Raw genomic sequence first — 17737 nt, 5'->3', positions numbered from 1 at the left:
AGCGGCGTAGTCCTGTTTCCATCTATCACTGATTATATTATTAATCTTACATTTATATTATTATTATTAGGGTCGATGTATTTAGAGATTTATGACCAAATGTTTGAGAGTTATAATCACAACCTTTATCAGGGTATTATTGAGCTTTTGGTGCCTACTTAGCCTGATTTGCTTCCGTTCAAAGGAAATGTACCTATGTTATTTCAAACAAACGTTGCCAGAGTTACAAATCTGTTTTATTGAGAAAGCGACACAAGCTTGTCTTAAAAAAAGGAAATAAAAGAAAAAACACTTCCAACAATTCACCAAAAAAAAAAAAAAAAAGGAAATAACTTTGTCATCATCACTGCTGGGGTCAAGAGGGCGGGATTGTGGTGGGACAGTGGGGCAGTCTTGGCTTCTTTCAGAATCGCCCGGAGCGCTCCCGATCCCTCGGCCTCTGCGGCGGCCTTTCGCGTTCCCTTCGTCGATCCCTGGAGCGGGAGCGTCGTTCCCGGGAACGCGAGCGAGAGCGGTGCCTGGTGGGAGAGAAAGTAAAGAGTCATTTACAAAATTCAAAATGCATCTTTGAGGAGAAACTTTTCGGCTTTGTAGATTTCCGCACCTTTTCCTGCGGCGGCCATACAACTCCCTTCGAAGTTCCCGCGATATGGGTTTCAGATGCATGAAATTGCAGAAGCCACCCCGGGTGCACTCTCTGTGGGAGAAAAGTACATGCAGAGTTAAAACTTGCTGACACTGTATTTGGTGGAGCGGTGCCACAACGAAAAGGCTCTTAGTTACACATTCTGAGGGGCACGCCAGCACGCCAAAACATCTGATGATTTATCTCCCTCGTGTTCGTCCTATCGCTGGCAGAGCAAACAACCCCCGATCCAATGGAAAATCACTGAGACTCATAAAGGAGAGGAGCAGACGTTCCCTCACACTGTGCAAGGACAAAGTTTATCACTGCTTTTACAAGAAAATGCGATAATTCCCACCGTGGCCATGCAGCTGGTAGGAGACCGGCGTCTTGTGGGAGGAAGGGAACACAGGAAAGAGTGGGGCTTCATACAGCTGAGGACATGTGGGTAAAAAATGAGCTCCTGGGTTCCTGTGTCCCTGATCTCTGGGGTTTTTCTCTGCTCTTTGCCCTGATGTCAGTTGATACTGTGCTTTACTGTTTCAATTAAATGAGCATAAACCAATTTTAACAGAGTAAAGCCTGGAGCTTTCAGGGCTCCACATACTGAGGCCTCGGGCCCTTTGCTTGGTCGCTCAGCTACAGGGTGAACTCTGAAGCTTAATGTCGGATTGTCTTGCTGGAGACATTCCTCCAAACTGCCTTTACCAAAGCCTGTGCAGTCTGCACACACAAGGTTTCATTTAAAACATGTCAAATATTCTAAATATTGCAATAAAGCAGCCAGGTTATAATGTGATTAAGTCGTTCAAACATTTTTGGAGGTATCTTAAATGCTGATTGGATGTCGGCTTCAAGGGGACAGGCTGTTTTCGGGAGTCTATGCATAAAAGAAGTGTGTGCATCACATCTCCAGCTGTTACTCACCCCATTTCATACTGACGGCAGCAGGCTTCCCTGAAGTCAGTGACGGGGGAGAGCTCTGCGTGGATGGGTTGACCGTTGAACCAGCGGTTGTTCAGGTCCATGACCGCTTTCTCCGCGTCCTCCTCACGACGGAACTGCAACACACACAGGACGGTTATTTCTATTTTATTTTTTAACAAGAGCTTCTTGTATAAAATCATGAAAAATAGCCTCTTTTATATCAGTTTTATCAGTACAAAAAAGCATCTCCTACCTTAACGTAAACATTGCCCACGAGGTGGTCGCCCAAGTTATCGCACACGTTCATCTCCTCCACCTCTCCGTACTTCTCCTCCATCTCTGTGAACACCTCCTGTGTTGGAAATAAAGGGAGGAAAAGAATAATTCAACCAGTCCGACCGGTTCCTAAACTTCTGTTAAATTTAGCTCTTGGTAACAAGGAAATCGGTAAGCCCAGCTAACCGACCTCTTGTGGGTGGTTTGTTACTGTAACACGTGTTGTGTACATGTGCAGTTGCTTTGCCAGTGAAGGTCTCACTCTCCTTGCCAAAACATTTTATACTTTACAGCTTTGTATTAAACGTTTCCACTGTGAGGAGTAATTCACAGCATTCCTTACATTTTATCTACCTTTCAAAATGCTGCACCTAAAAACATCCTGTCTCAACAACACAAGCTGGGACAGAAAACTGCCACAGCCATGAAAACAGAAAATTGCCAATTTATCTGACTGAAAATCTTCCATGAGGGAACGCTGAGGTAAATTCCTGCTGCGTAAATATTGACTGCACTAATAAAGGACTCCGGATTCAGCATTTTGGCAATGACATGTTGCACCTTTTGGCAGCGCGAGCAAAGGCAGACCACACAGCTGTGACGTCATGTTGTGCAATTTTGTGGATAAACTCAAGTAACAGGCACAAAAGGTCGCTCACCTCGAAGAACTCGTCGTAGTGCTCCTGCATTTCCACATCGCTGACTGCGCCTAAAAAAATGTCAACATGGGGGGAGTCAGGGCGAAGCCGAACAGATGCTGGGATAAAAATCCTTAGAACGGACAAAACTAGGTGTAGTTACATAGCGTGGTGCTTTCTTGCAAACACAGATTCTGTATGTTGATGGATGCTACGAAAACAGCCTGTTCTCGCTCGTGGCAATTCGACCTATTTCACAGAAGCAAAGTAGAAAAACTACAGCTGACCCCTCTTAGTTTGCACAGTTTACTTTACAGTGAAATTTACCAATGGTTCACCTTTTTTTTTTTTTTGTGCAACTGCATGGACAGTATGTGCGGAGGGGCTATGACGTAAAAACACATGATATTTGTGTGACCTCATGGCTATACATGAAGGAGGGCGTTGAGGACAGTATGAATCAGAGTTAAAAACTTGAAACTGTTCTGTGAAAGCGTAAAGGGAAGAGCAGAGGGGAAGTCCGTTAATCGTAGCTCTTGAGCCTCATTACGGATCTGAAACCAAAGCTCATCTGTGCACATTATTACTGTACCACACTGACTCAGGTTCTCTTGACTTAGGCCAGGAAAACATGCAAAGCAGCATGAGGCCGGTTACGCTAACTCCAGGAAATGGCATGATGCGTTAGACGTCCTTGGAGGACACATATTCCTACGCTAAGCCAGATTAATGTGGGGAGGTGTGACACAGAAAAATCAGGTGGTCGGTGCTGGAGGGTCCTGCAGATGAAAGGAGAACTTACAGTGTAAACCATCAGCAGACTGGGCAGAGTTTTCAAGGTTATGAAGGTAAATGTTCAAGAGGGAAATGGTCTGAAATACAAAACGTAAACTTCTGTGATATAAATCCAACCAAATATAGAGCTGGGGAGGAAAAAGATGTGATTAGATATTTAGGAAATTGCACTAAGTTCCAGCTAATTATGTGACGGGCTAAGCTGCATTCACAAGCATCTCAGAAACAACCGCCTAACTGTTTTGTAGCTCACTTACAAAGATCTAAGCATTAAAAGTTTTAACCTACTTTTAATTGTTTTAAATATCAAAAGTAGGTAACAATTTCAGGCTGCACAGTCTGGCTATAATTTCCACTGCACGATGTTGATGTAGTTTAGCTTGAAAAGGTTGTGAATTGAAGTGAAGCTGAATGGAGTTGAATGATCCCAATAGAAACAGCAACTCTGGCAATAACATTTCAGGCAGTTGTAATACAAAAAGAAATGGATCAAAGCTAAATTAAGACTGGGATTGTTCTTTCAATTGTCTGCAGGAACCTTAAAATTTAGTTTTCAGGAAATTAACCCTTTCAGGTTAAAAGTGTTGATATGAAACAGTCATAAGAAACTGTTTTATATCAACCGCAGAGTAAAATGTGTAAATGCAAAGACCTCTAATCACACACCTACCTGTGTAAAAGGTTCTGCTTCAGCTCTACTAGGCTGGACTCTGCATATTTAATAAACACACACCTTACATACACACTCCTCATTGGTCTAGCACAGTAAGCACAGCCTGTGAGTACTGTTCATTTTGTTTGTGTAGCGGCATCACTGCACTGCACTGCACTGTCACGTGAGCTTCAGATACTCAAGGCTGAAAAACAGATTGCCACAAGCAGGCGTTTGTGCGTGGTGTTAAGTTTCAGCTGATAACAGGTGAATGACTATTTGGGGTGGGGTACTCGGGAGATAACGGGGTGTCCAGGCTAACAGGGCTGAAGCAGCGCCTCACATCTACTTTTATTTATTTTTCTGACTTACAGCGAGAAGCGTCGGCAGTCTGTGCACTGTTCTGAGGATTTCGGTAGATGTTCTGAATCAGGATGGTCTGTTAGAGGAAGAGAAAAAAAGATATGTGGTCAGAAAGGACTGTTTGGTGATCATATTTTAGTTTTTTATATTTTCTGACTGTCATGCAGCCACAACAATCCTTGAAACTGAAGAAAAGAAAGCCACCATTATGACAACAGGGAAGTTGTAGTGCATCTTTAGGTTAAGCTCATTATGGCTTTAAATCCTCATTAACCTAAAGCTATAGTGGTTTGTAAACTGGCCTGTGTCGCAGAGTCAGCATTTGTGTGTCACATACACATAAGATCGTTATAGTTTCATTAATGCATGCTTAACAAAAATTGTTGGAGCAATTCATAATGGTAAAACATGGGAATTAAAAGAGAAAGAAACTACAAAACCGACAGGACATGTTTTTTTTTTTTTTAACACAAGTGATGACACATTAAACAAAAACTTGTAATGGGTGGAGCAATTTGATTGTGTCTGTGTGGCGCTGCCAACTGGTCAAGTTGGAACAATCTCTTCTTCTGTTCCTGAGTTACAGCATTGAAACATGGCCAGAAGTGTTTTAGCAGCAAAAAAAACAAAAAAAAGTGAGGACACAGAGTCCAAAGCAATGCCTTTCAATCACAGCTGTCACATCCTCACCTGGCTGAAGGTTGGTTTGTTGTGCAATCTTGAGCAGCGGTCTCCATGTCTGCACGCTCCAATTTTAAAATAGAAGGAACAATTGACCCTGGAAAACAAAGAGTCATAGTGTCATCGTAGGTGTCTTTGCACATAAGAACATAGAAGCAGTGTGAGTGCTGTGTTTTAATAGTTTGTGGACAAAAATGCATTGAGAACAATGGGCACAAACTTGCAAGGGGGACATGTTGGCTGTTATGTAATAAGAAAAACTGCAATCAGGTAGATCACTCAAAACAAACCAGACCAGGAGTAACTATTATACAACAGGTATGAGGAAAATTACCGATCATTATCACAGGAAACAAGTTATCATTTCAAAATGACTGTTTACATGTCCCAGAGCTGTGCTGCATGTGTAAACGTCTTCACCTAACTTAGGAGTCCTGATTCACACTATGATGATCGGAGAGAACAACATTATCTATTATAATCGTGATTATTATTCAACAGATTTCTTATGGGTAAGGTAAACCTTATATCCCAAAAATACTTAAACCTGTTTTACTACTTTGCATCTAACCAAATGTCAAATAATGTCCTTTGTCTTTAGTTATATTTAGTTTAATAGACTTATCACAATAAACACTCTGTTTTGCTCTCGACTAAGATTTGATTTCAAACGATCTCGAGGACCCACAGGATGTTATCCCTCCAAAGTTAATCACATTATGGCATTTTAGGAACAATTTTCAGATGATTATGTAATTTTGAAATATTTACTACAGCTCAGAAGCAAGGGTGTAACTTTACTCTCTGCCCATAGACATTTTTTTGTAAAGCAAGAAAAGCCAGTGTATGTGTCCTAATGCAAGGAAGAGTGCAAAATCATTAACTTTGATAACCGGACAAGGCTAATTTACCTCTTTATTTTGGCATTCCTATATTCATTAAGTAAAAGGTGTTTTTATTGCATTTACGTTTATCAGTTATGGTGATTAACACGTTTAGGACTACTGCTTATTATTAATGAATCATAACACCATTGGCCACTGTGCAGCTATTTCTTACCAGGCAGATGAACTAACTGTTAATGTCAATTTGTGATTTAGGCAGCTATGAATGAACATAACACATCACACCTTGTCATTAATACAATGTAAAGACCAAATCTGATTCAGAGAGAAAAGCTGATCAGTTCTCAGATCAGGTAAATCCTACCAGTGTATTTCTGTGGTATCCTCCCCTAACTTTACATCCAGATAGCAAACTAGCAAACTATCAACCAGCTAACTTATGATAACAATTCGCTTTCCAACTCAATGATATGACTATTTCCTCCTTTGGACAGTTGTTCTTTTCTCCTTTTATATGATGAACCAACTTTTGTTGTGTTTTGTTTGGCTTGTAGCTCTTTTCATTATGTTTCTGAGCAGAGTATGGGCTTAACCAATTATGACCGGTTATATTGGCTGGATTTGGTTTTGTCCGGGGGGTTATAACCTCTCTGACCCCCACCCCATAAATCACGCCCTTCCTCAGAAGTATAAGATGCTATTTTGCTGCACTCCACCGGTAAAAAGGAAAACAAAACAATCCGCCTGAGCGGTGTAGCGTCTCTGCTAACAAACTCGTTTGTTAGACCAACTTAAGCGTAACCGGGCTGTTAAATAAGGTATAAAACATGCTTCAAACGTTTATTCGTGCACCAAAAAACTAGTGAACATTTTGTAAATTCAAACATTTTGGCGCAAACTAACAACACCCACTAGCAGCAGGTTAGCTCGCTGTCTTCATGAGTTTCATTCAACGCGTTAGCTTCCTCTTGCTAACGAAAGGTTTACGAAGACGTTACGCGGCGCTGCGGCCACAAACTGAGCGCCGCCGGGAGCGGAAGAGAGCCGCTGCAAACCAAGTTACTGTACAACTACTCATTTTCGCGACTATTGTGCTAAATATGGAATAAAACTTACTTGTCTTTCTCTGTGCCGAAAATGGATGCCAGGTATTCCGCCATTTTCGGCCCGTCGGAAGCGTAAGGATGTACGTCATCACGTAAAGTCAGGAGGACTGCGCAGTCGTCACCGCCAGCGACCAAACATCCAGCCACCGGCGACCTGCCTGCACTGACCGTGAACGCCTCACGTCGGTGCTGTCGCTCCAGGGGAAAACAAACCTTCCAACAATAGTTTTCTTCTTTGAAATATTCCACTTTGGTTATTTGCCCCCAAACTACTCAGTTTTCACTTAATTGGCAGGCTACATAACAAGAGGTGAGTTTTCCCAGTTGTGCAAATAATGACTAGGCTGGCTATATCAGTTTTGTGGTAGTCTCCTTGCAGATGTAGCCTATAAACTACTCAGAATAAAGTAGGCTAGATAGAATTGGCTAAATATTAATCAAAGTAGTCATAACACTGAATATATTGACACAATAACACTCTTAAAATAGCCATTTTGTGTAAGTCTTCTTTTATAATAACAACAACAATTATATCCACCTGTTATCCACAGTTTCTAGATGTGAATATTATTTAATTCCCCTCTCTTGTTTTACACATCAATGTTGAAATATATTGAAGTAGTACTAGCCACTGCAATTATAACAGTAATTTGTATGAAAATGCAACATATTGCATTAAACTTGTGTTAGTAGGCCTACTTTCCCTTCAGTGTGCATAGGCCTACTTCAGGGGACTTGATAGTGCATTTCCCATAATACAGCTCAGTTGCATGAAAGCTGACATCATATACAAAGTCTATAAACAGCGCTTACTGTAACATGCAGTCTAACCTTGATTTGCTCTGAGGCGGCATTAGCCCCTGACAGATAAGATAAGCAAACCACAGGCTATTGGTGTTGCCTGATATCGACCGCACACACACTTCAACAGAGTGGTCATTAAAGCTCAAGAGGCCACAACGTCCTCCATCTGCTCATCAGTGCATCAGTCTTATCCTCCACGGAAACCACACGACTGTGCACAGAGCCACACAAGCTTGCAGGAGATGCAGACGGCGGAGATGAAAGGAAGGGAGAGGGGAGAGGAAGTGAGCTTGAAGAGGCTGAACCACAGCAGCTGAGAAAAAGTAATGACAAGATGTTAAGGTGCGCACACTGAAACAAGACTCGGAAATGAAAAGAGAGGGTGAGAGGGTGAGATTGTAGTAAAACATCACATCTCTGCTCTTGACTTCTTAGCAGCTTCAGCACCTGAAACTCTGGGAACCCCCCCTCTGTTTTGAGATGTTTCACCACATTGGACTTGCAGCACTTGCAGAATCAAGACCACCCACTGTCTCATGTTCACCTCCACTGCATTCGCCGCCCCTATTTTCGGGGGGAAACAGACAGGGGTAGGACAGGAGCAGGCAGACACAAGAGAAAGAGGAAGCAGTACGGTGGTTAACATCAGCGCTTCTCTATTTTGCACATTAAAATTAAGATGTGCTTGGAGGAACATCTCCTACTTGGATTGTCCGTGAGTGGAAGATGACAGGAGGTGTCCCCATCATGAGACCTCACCACTGCTGGACCGTCCTGCAGGTGTCCATCTTGGCACTGCTGGTTCTTGCCTCAAACGCTGACAGTAAGTGACTTTTTTTTGCATATTGTGCCATCTCAGTATTTATGTGGTGTTACCTTTTCCTGTCTGTGCTGTGTCAAATCAGCTCTTTGGACTAAAAACTCAGCTCTTTTTTTTTATTTAGTCTGTGTAACCACTCCCCAAACTCTCTGGTAGAAGAGTGAGGCCTTTTTTCTGTGGAGGTCATGAACTCTTAAAGTGTAGCTATGAATCTCTCTGGGCTCGGTGTCCACAGTGGATTCAGGTTTTAAGAGACCTCAAAACACCATCGGCTCAGTTTGGTGTAAAAGCTGAAACAGATAGCGGCTATAGGTCTATCGGCCACAAATCTGCTGTAAAAGCATCACATAAAAAGTGCGGAAGCTTCACTATGACAAGAAAATGAAGATATTTTTATTAAAACATATTTCTCATGTTCAAAAAGCTTCTTACAGTTAATTTCTCCTCAAACAGGAGCCCCATCAAGACAATTTACAGAGCCTGAAAATATTTCAGAAAAAACCAAGTCAAGAATTTATTTTCCCAGAGTTCATTCGGTTTATATTATTTTTCCTTTTGAGATACAAAACACTTATGTAATTATTCTTCACACCCTCTGACCACAGTGTCACTCGTGTATTTATATCTATTCTGTGGTTTTCTTGCCTGCTGCTCTGTGGTTCAATGGCAGTGGTATTATTTAATGACGGCTCGCTGTGGGACAGTGGCCCACCAATATGAATTTCCTAAATATTTAATGCTATTAAATCATTATAATCCTTGTTGTTAATACCAGATATCTCATTTACATTAAATCTTTATAACCACTAGTCAAATTTTTTAATGCTCAAACCTACACATGCAGCTTTAAAGTTCCCCATGGGACAGTTTACTTCAGGTGGAGCTCACTCTCGCTTCCTGCATTTGCTGGATCTTGTGCAAATTGTCTAATAACTAAATGTCACCAAGTGATTTATTTCCCGTGTGTTTAGTTAGTTTTGTAGTTTCATTTTTACCCCTGTTAATCCTATGTGGTCTTACTACGTGGAACTTGAACAATCTTACTAAGAGCGATATGAGGCTAATGTATCACATACAGTATATTGTCCCTATATATAATATAACAACTCACACCATTCACTTTATATTATGTGAACACGATAGATAATGTTGTTGTTTCTCCTGCAGGTCCAGACTCAGACTGTGATGCAGTTATCAAAGTGCGTCGCGCCACAGTTCACGAGGCCTTCCTTGGACACAATCTTATCATTAACTGCACTGTTGATTTCTGCACACAACCAGCAGTGTCCTGGTTCAAACTTTGGGTGAATGGAATCTATGTCCCTGTTAATGTGAGCAGTAGCAGTCACATGACAACAAATTGGGAAGAGTTAAGCCCTGGTGAAGGGATATTATATTTGATCATTAAAAAGGTAGTCATCAACGACTCAGGTCTGTATCGGTGTCAAAGTGGAAATGACGTGAGTCACAGCATCAATGTCTCTGTTAAAGGTGAGTGAAACTTCTTCAACAGTCTATACATAACATTTGTTCCCACTGTGGAGCTTGTGAACAGATGCAGCTTTCAGCCATTCTACTGTATGTCACATCAGTGAGACAATAAACCTGTGTTTTTTTTATAGGTGATAGTGAATTTACCACCGTTGCAGTGGAGAATTACACAAGAAAAGGTTATTGATAAGACTTTGTAGTGACGTTTTTAATACACCTGCTTTTTGCTGAACATTTGTTTTGCCTGTGTTACTTATATACAGTATTTACATAGAGTAGTATCCAATGTAAACACATTCATATTAAGTCAAGCTACTTGTTATGTTGCAGTTGAGTCGACTTCTACAACTGATTTAAACGATATACTGGTGTACTACGTGTACCCTGCTGCTGGGATTCTGACATTTGTCATCATAGTGATTGTTATATCCATCATATCAATGCGAGGATGTAAAGGTGAGATGATTTGACTTTTACAATCATGTGATTTTTTTTCTATTCCAAATTGAAAGTAATACATGAGAACGTAAAATAATGACTAATTTTACCCCCAACTCATGTCCATCATGCAGGTAAATCAAGTAAAGAGCAACCAGCAGAAAACCAGGTAAGCAAAGAAAATTGTATATCTGCCATGTCAGATTTGTATTCCTTCAAACTTTTTCATGCAATATGTTTTTTATATGGATGTTTACAGTACATGGAGATCCCCATGTTGGAGCAGGGCTTCCCACATGTCAGCCTGCAGGCCTCACCAAGGCAAAGCCCCTCCGCCCCGCCGTCCCGGAGGTCCACCCGCAGGCAGAGACCGTCCTCGCAGCCCAACGGGACACCGGGAGACAACGAGGTTCTTTACAGCAGCGTGAAGGACGGCAGAGACAGACGGAGGAACGCGGCAGAGGAGGTGGAGGAAGGGGGGTCTGTCGTGTACGCTGCACTCAACCACCAGCAGCCAGCGGGGGCTCCTGTGCCTCGACCACGGAGAAGAGAGGAGGATTTCTCAGAGTACGCAGCTATTCGCGTGGCTTAAAGACCTCAGGAAGTGATGGGGATGAATCTCAAAAATCATTTCAGAGCAAGTGGAGAGACAGATTCATCCTAGAGGAGCACGGGAAGCGGATTACACAAAGATGCAAGGACGAACTCACAGAGAGGATTACAGAAATCAGGAGGAACTACTAAGATTTCCATCAATGACATTTGGTCCATCCTTTAAAGATCCCTCAAATTCACTGCTTCTTTCTTTTCTATTGAATGCAACTCACACTCAAACATGACTGAAAGGGAACCAGAGAAAGGCAGTGAAACTTTGAGTTCCGTTGTAAGAGGGAAGAAAGACATAAAAGACGTCAGACTGGAGGTAAACAGCATGGGAAAGTCCAAAGGTAGCACTATGTGTTACCAGAATTGTATGTAACTTTTCAGGACTCACGCAAACTGTCTAGTGCAGTTCTCACCGTACATGAAAACTGTCTCCGGTGATGTTGCACATCTGTGACTTGAATTTACTCCTTTGTGATAACAGTAATGGTTTCACAACTGTACACTCTGTATTGTATCAGCTCTCTGTGCATTTTCAGACTAAATTAATGACTAATGAGCTTTTTTTTGTAAAGATGTGCTCCACAAACCTTTAGAGTGATTGTCTGTGTTGGGGAATGTAATGATTATCTGATCATGCTGTGCAATTGAATAACACACTGTCTGTCCATGATTTAAAATATTATAAGATGCTGTAACCGCCGACTCGCTCTTGCACTTTATTTCCCATTAATCCACCAAAGTATCTGTTCTGTTAACAAAAACATGTAGCCTGAGTGTGTGTGCTTCATCCGTCCATCAAAAACAGGAAGTAGAAGTCGACCACATGCCTGTGCAGTGGTATGTAGAGCACACCTAAAGTAATAGTTGTTTGACAGAAGAGGAGCTGCGTCTTCAAACGTTTCCACCATGAGATCTAACTCCTGCCGGACCATCCTCCATGTTTCCATCATGGCGTTGCTCATTGGGACTCTGGAAGCTTATAGTAAGTTAAAGTTTTATTATTTTTTTAGTTTATAAATTGTTCTCTATCAGTCTGCGCAGGTATTTGTTTCTCTGATGCTCTGAGTGTATTCACCAATATATCAATCACATTGATTTGTTTGTTTTTGCCAATTTAAAGGTCATAAAAAGACTGAATATGTTTCAGACATGCCCATATGACGCATGTAAATCCAGAGCAGAGTACTGGACATTTGCATGGACGCAACAGTGCAACAGAATAAAATGCACCAAATACTGGTCCTGATTTCTGTTTGTTGTTTGCACCACTGGAGGGTTTTTATATAAGTGTGTGATCATATCATATCATATCATATCATACGGTATATGAATGGTTTTACTCCAGTTCTTCAAAAAATGGGTATAAGAGAGCAGATTGTTCACCTGGAATAAGCAGAACTCCCTCTGAAGTCTCATCTGTGCGGTTTGAGTCCAAATCAGTGAAGCATGTCTCCTGAGAAGAGATTAAACCAAAATTATTGTATCTTTTACATTTAATGAAATAGAATAGTGCTGGTTTCTTATCTGCGTTGATGGAAAATTTGACACCATTTGCTTCTGTGCAGCCAATCAAATCACTTTATTTCATACCATATATGGGGAGAGAAGACATGGTCACACTGACTAACAGCAAGTGTGAAAACCACAAAAACCGCACACTGTGAACAACAAAGAGACTGGCTCTCTGGTTAATGTGCTAATTTACTCACAATCATGAACAATAATGTCTTGTCTTGCACTATACAGTGTGTGAATGGGTGAATGTGATGCATGATGTAAAAGCACTTTGGGTATCGTTGCAGGTATAGTCAAGTGCTATATAAATACAGACCATTTACCATTTATACCAGTGTCATAATGTCTTGCAAGTGGTGGGATGTCAGTTTATCTCGGATGACTGAATGTGACTTCAAACCTTGATCTTGGCCTAAACTGTGAACGTGACCAAACTGTATCTGATCTGAAGATGAGGAAATGAACAGAAGTTACAGTTGTGATCAGACAGCTGCCACAGCTGAGGTCAGAGCCTATAAAACTGACCTATATTTTCAGTTTGATGACCACAGGTGCAGCTGAGAAAACAGATTTTTCTTTCCTGTGATCTCATTAATTTCTCTCATTCCTACAAGCTGACTTCTGTAACCCACCCGCTTTAAAACTTCACTTCCTCTCTGACTGTCCTCTTTATCATTTCAGTAAAAGAAAACTCAAATGTTAAACTTATAATGTTAAGTGGTCTTACCTGGAACTTGCACAACCTTACTAAGAAAACGAATTGGGGCTGATGTATCACATATAGCATCCCCTTTATATCAACTCACATCAGCTATTCACTTTATATTATGTGAAAACAAGATATTATATTGTTTGTGTTCTTGTTTCTCCTGCAGGTCCAGACTCAGACTGTGATGAAGTTATTAAAGTGTATCGCAACACAGTTTACGAGGCCTTCCTTGGACACAATCTTACCATTAAGTGCCCTGTTGAATTCTGCATAAGCTCAAAACCGGCAATGTCCTGGTTTAAAGCTGAGGTGAATACTTCCTTTATCCCTGTTGATGTGAGCAGTAGCAGTCACATTACAACAAATTGGGAGGGGTTAAGCCCTGGTGAAGGGATATTATATTTGATCTTTAAAAAAGTGGTCAGCAGTGATTCAGGTCTGTATCGGTGTCAAAGTGGAGATGGCGTGAGTCACGTCATCAACGTCTCTGTTAAAGGTGAGTGAAACTTCCTCAACAGTCTATACATAGCGTTTGTTCCCACTGTAGTGTCCTGGTTCAAACTCAGGGGGAAATGAAACCTACTGCCTGTTGATGTCAACAGTAGCAATCACATAACAACAAAAGTGGGAGGAGTTAAAGTATGGTAAAGGGATATTACATTTTATCTTTAAAAAAGTAGTCCAAAGTAAAAAATAATGTGAGCGTCAGCATCAACGTCTCTGTTACCCTGTTAACCCTAACCCTTTCATCAATCTGTGCCTAAGATACCATGTGTTTACTGATTAAAATGCAGCTTTCATCCCTTCTCATTAAGACTTAAAAACCCTACGTTGTTTTATAGATGGTGGTGAATCCACCACTGTCAAATGGGAGGAAACCACAAGTAAGTAAAGTTTACTTATAGAGATTTTAATGTATCACCTGCTTTTACCTGAATCATTACACACTTGACGTTTTCTTCCTGTTACTGAATGACTGATTATCAATTTTATATTGATTATTCAGGCATCGAACAACCAGGTGAGATGTCAACTGACTCCCTCTCAGTGTGTTGATTGCTGTCTCTCAGGTGTCACATATAAGTCGAATAAAATCACCTTTTTTTGATTTGCAGGATGCCCCGCCCCTTCGATGATTTCCCAGCATTGTGTGTATCGCATTGTCGCAGTCGGGGCGTTTATCATCGTGGTCACAGCGCTAATTCTTGCATCGACACTGAGGTCTAGAGGTGAGACATCTGGGTATTTCCATACAGCAGCTGTTTGGTTCTGCACTGAGGGGGATGACCTCTGACCTGACGAGCAAAACAGATTCAAAATGACACAAAATAATAAAAGTTAACATACATAACACTGTGGGAACAATAATTAATCTCACCTGATGTCTATCCAAAGGTGTGTGTGGAGCAGGAGAACCCAGGAACGCACCAGACCCGAGCTGCCAGCCTTCCCGTGGCTCCTCACGCGTCCGTCACATCTACGAAAACGACCCATCTGTTCCTTGAAATCAATCTTCAGAGTTAAACCTCATGATATCAGCGCCGTGATTGATATCAAATATATCAAAACATTTCATATTAATCATCTCAGGACCAGAACTTCTATCTTCCATCTGAGCTTTCACTGATTTCTGTGTAAAATGAGTCAGTCAGGGCTTAAGGCGTTGTATTGTGACGTAATATCCCTGATTGATTGGGTTTCAATACTTTTGAAATATTTAAATCGTTTCTTTTCCTGTCACAGTTTGAAGAGCTTTTAAATTCCTGTAAATCAAGCTCGACAGAAGTGAAATTTAATGGTTGAGAAATCCTCCATTGTTAAATCCACCACAGCTTGTTTGTGCGTTGTGCAGTATAACACATCTACAGGTAAATAGTTTTGTTTCCTGTATAGGTGTCAATGTTTTGTGCACACATCCGGTGGAGTTTACTTCTTTTAAATGTGATTGCTTCTCTGTGTGTTAGCTTGCCACCTCTGATCTTCACTCTCTCTGTTGCCGAGGAACTGATTGATGTAGCGTTTCTTGTTGGGGTTCAGTGCAGACGGAGAGTCGACTGACGAACAGGAAGCAGAATTAAAACCACTAGTCACATAAAGTGAAAACAAAGGAATGGAGGTTGTTTTACAGTGGAAGACATGAATCAGAGACACGTCGCTCTTAACTCATCAAGCTCAGATTTCATCCAGATGTTGAAGCAATTCAAATAATAGTGATAATGATAATCATCATAGTAAAAAACATTGAAAATCTACATCAACATTGAATAAGTTAAAAGCCATAGAGAATTGTCAGGGTTTTTTTTCAGCAATGTGCGTTCTAACAACTGCAAATGTTCATTTTATATTCATATATATTTATATTTCTATATTTATGATAAAGAATAACAGCTATAATTAATTTCATTGAGCTGTATCTATCCCTTTTGAAGTCTAGTTCTGGGTAATTTGTGTAAATCCCAACATCAGTGCCACATTGCACTATGAGTCACCTTCGAAGGTGTAGAAAACTCATCACAAGATCAGCTCTCCCACCCTGAATCCGGGAAATGACACCTTTCACTTCAGACTGAAACCAGCTAGAAGACAATGAAAATAACCAAACGGATCTCCATAGCATAATCCTAAAGGTCACAGCACAGACAACATCTTCATTCAACAGGAACTATGTATGAAAACAGTATACGTCCATGTCGACTGCAGGAAAATTAGATCAAACTTTAAAATAATGCAGTAGCACCATAGTGTTTTCATATCTAAGAATAAGCAGCTCCTGAGTGAGAACTTGTGATTTTGTGGCAACAGGGCAGACACCACACTGATCTTTGTGATAATCTTTTTTTCTTTGCTTTGTTGTTGGCTGAATAAAAGACAGTTTTTCCAGCTGGAGTGTCAAACAGATGAATGTTGCATAAAATGACCTAAAACACAATAAATAAATACATTATAAAAAAGGGTTGTTGAGTGGAGACTAAGGCACGTGGCAGATCTTGCCCTGTGGGATCCGACCTCTGTGGTTTTTAAAGTGCTAAAAGCTGAGGTATACATCGCTGCACTGCATGCACACTTTAGCACAGACACGCACCAAAAAAAAAGAAAAAGAAAGAAACACTGTCTTTTGATCAACACCCCACCCAGCTCACTGCATCGCCCACCAACCACTATGTGACACATGCAAACACTTTGCCTCCATACAACAAGGAAGTCCAAAAACTTTGTGTGTGAAGTGGGGATGTTTTAGGTTCTTCATGAATCTACATTAAAACATGTTCATTAGGGTATTTTTGGTACAACAGAGTCACCACAGTAAATATGAATGAAATCTGCATGGGAAAGGAAAAACCTGAGAACTCACTTCAGAAAAAAAAAGAAAAAAAGACGCCATCTAGCGTTGAAAAAGCAAAACTCAGTATATTGAACGTAAAATACAACTGGCTAGACGATATTTCATTATCTTGGTGATAGAGTTGGTGACAACTCAACAAAATCCTTCACAATCTCCAAAGAAATTAGATTAATAATATTGAAACTATTATTTCCTAAGAGCGTGACTCCATAAATATGTAAAAACCAGCAAGGGACCAAAAAACAATAACACACCGGTGGTTTTATAGTGAACTCATGCCATTTCAACCCACAGTTTCCTCTAGATAAGGCCCTTTATTATTATGAATAGTCAAATAACTTGCTTTAATAACACTGATAACGATCGATAGGAGCTCAGGGCCTCTGAGTAGCAAAGGAACAACTTACCCCTTCCTGTCTTTGTGAGCTTTATGGAAACTGTAAGAAGAAAAAAATATGATTCATTTGTACTGTAGGCCTACAGGAAAAGTGTTAGGATAATAATATATGTTTTCAAGGAAACCTTATATCCTGAAAGCAAGGGGGTTTTATGTACACATTATTAAGCCAAATTCATTCATTCAAACAACAGGGGTTTCTAATGTATGGATGATTACACTCTGTAGTTTCAAGGTTGAACTGTGTGTATAGATATTTCCAAAGTGTCAAATACCTGAAATAACACTTGTGAAACTGGAATTTGAAGCTATTTTAAGCTTGAAATATTTGCATTGGTTAGTCATAGACCATTTGAAACAAAAACAAAAGAAAGAAAAAAGACGAGACGGCGACACCATTGGAAGAGAAAAAGTAAAGTCATCGGAGTGGGCTGCAGAGGAAATGAGTTTCCTATTGTGTAACGTTGTCTCGAGGTTACTGTACCACCCACTGTCTCCATACATCATCACCACTTATCATCACTTAGAAAATCTGAGGCACTAAGAAAAACACCTCCAGGTGATAAAATAAGCAGCGAGACAAAAGCAGATAAAGTCTCAGGTTTTATTTGTTCCAGTCGGTGCTGATCCCCCCTCAGTGACGGTACAGGAAACTATTGATCAACTCTTTACACAGTGAAGTGAATATTGCTCAAAAACAACACAG

General features: G+C 40.7%; 2 protein-coding genes and 1 long non-coding RNA gene across 5 annotated transcripts; 2 read left to right on the top strand and 1 right to left on the bottom strand.

Annotated features, from left to right (window-relative positions):
• Positions 1–218: 218 nt before the first annotated feature.
• Positions 219–8999, bottom strand: LOC311000342 (splicing factor U2AF 35 kDa subunit-like). Of its 2 annotated transcripts, none has more exons than XM_083991021.1 (8): positions 6919–8999; positions 4967–5054; positions 4286–4352; positions 2488–2537; positions 1806–1904; positions 1553–1686; positions 605–697; positions 219–518 (listed from the first exon to the last, which is right to left on the bottom strand). In XM_083991021.1, exons 1-8 carry the CDS (start codon positions 6960–6962, stop codon positions 404–406), a joined length of 690 nt encoding a protein of 229 aa, XP_083847147.1. In that variant the 5' UTR covers positions 6963–8999; the 3' UTR covers positions 219–403. The 2 variants fall into 2 exon arrangements, with proteins under 2 accessions (XP_083847147.1, XP_083847148.1); XM_083991022.1 differs by lacking the exon at positions 4286–4352 and adding an exon at positions 3269–3338 and having other exon boundaries at positions 271–518.
• A 76-nt stretch (positions 9000–9075) lies between these two features.
• Positions 9076–14011, top strand: LOC311000360 (uncharacterized protein). Of its 2 annotated transcripts, XR_014596083.1 has the most exons (6): positions 9076–10023; positions 10155–10202; positions 10354–10479; positions 10596–10630; positions 10721–12049; positions 13458–14011. XR_014596083.1 is itself a non-coding variant. In XM_083991040.1 (5 exons), the coding sequence occupies exons 1-5, from the start codon at positions 9882–9884 to the stop codon at positions 11051–11053; spliced, it is 684 nt and encodes a 227-aa protein (XP_083847166.1). In that variant the 5' UTR covers positions 9076–9881; the 3' UTR covers positions 11054–14011. The 2 variants fall into 2 exon arrangements, 1 of the variants encoding a protein (XP_083847166.1); XM_083991040.1 differs by having other exon boundaries at positions 10721–14011.
• A 43-nt stretch (positions 14012–14054) lies between these two features.
• Positions 14055–16078, top strand: LOC310996471. The gene is made up of 3 exons (XR_014595900.1): positions 14055–14175; positions 14407–14520; positions 14687–16078. It is a non-coding gene; the product is annotated as an uncharacterized lncRNA (long non-coding RNA).
• Positions 16079–17737: the final 1659 nt, after the last annotated feature.

Source organism: Trachurus trachurus (genome assembly GCF_905171665.1).
Source record: "Trachurus trachurus genome assembly, chromosome: 2".
Taxonomy (NCBI): domain Eukaryota; kingdom Metazoa; phylum Chordata; class Actinopteri; order Carangiformes; family Carangidae; genus Trachurus; species Trachurus trachurus.
Note: the sequence above shows the minus strand (reverse complement) of the source record. Positions and strands in the feature narration are given on the sequence as shown.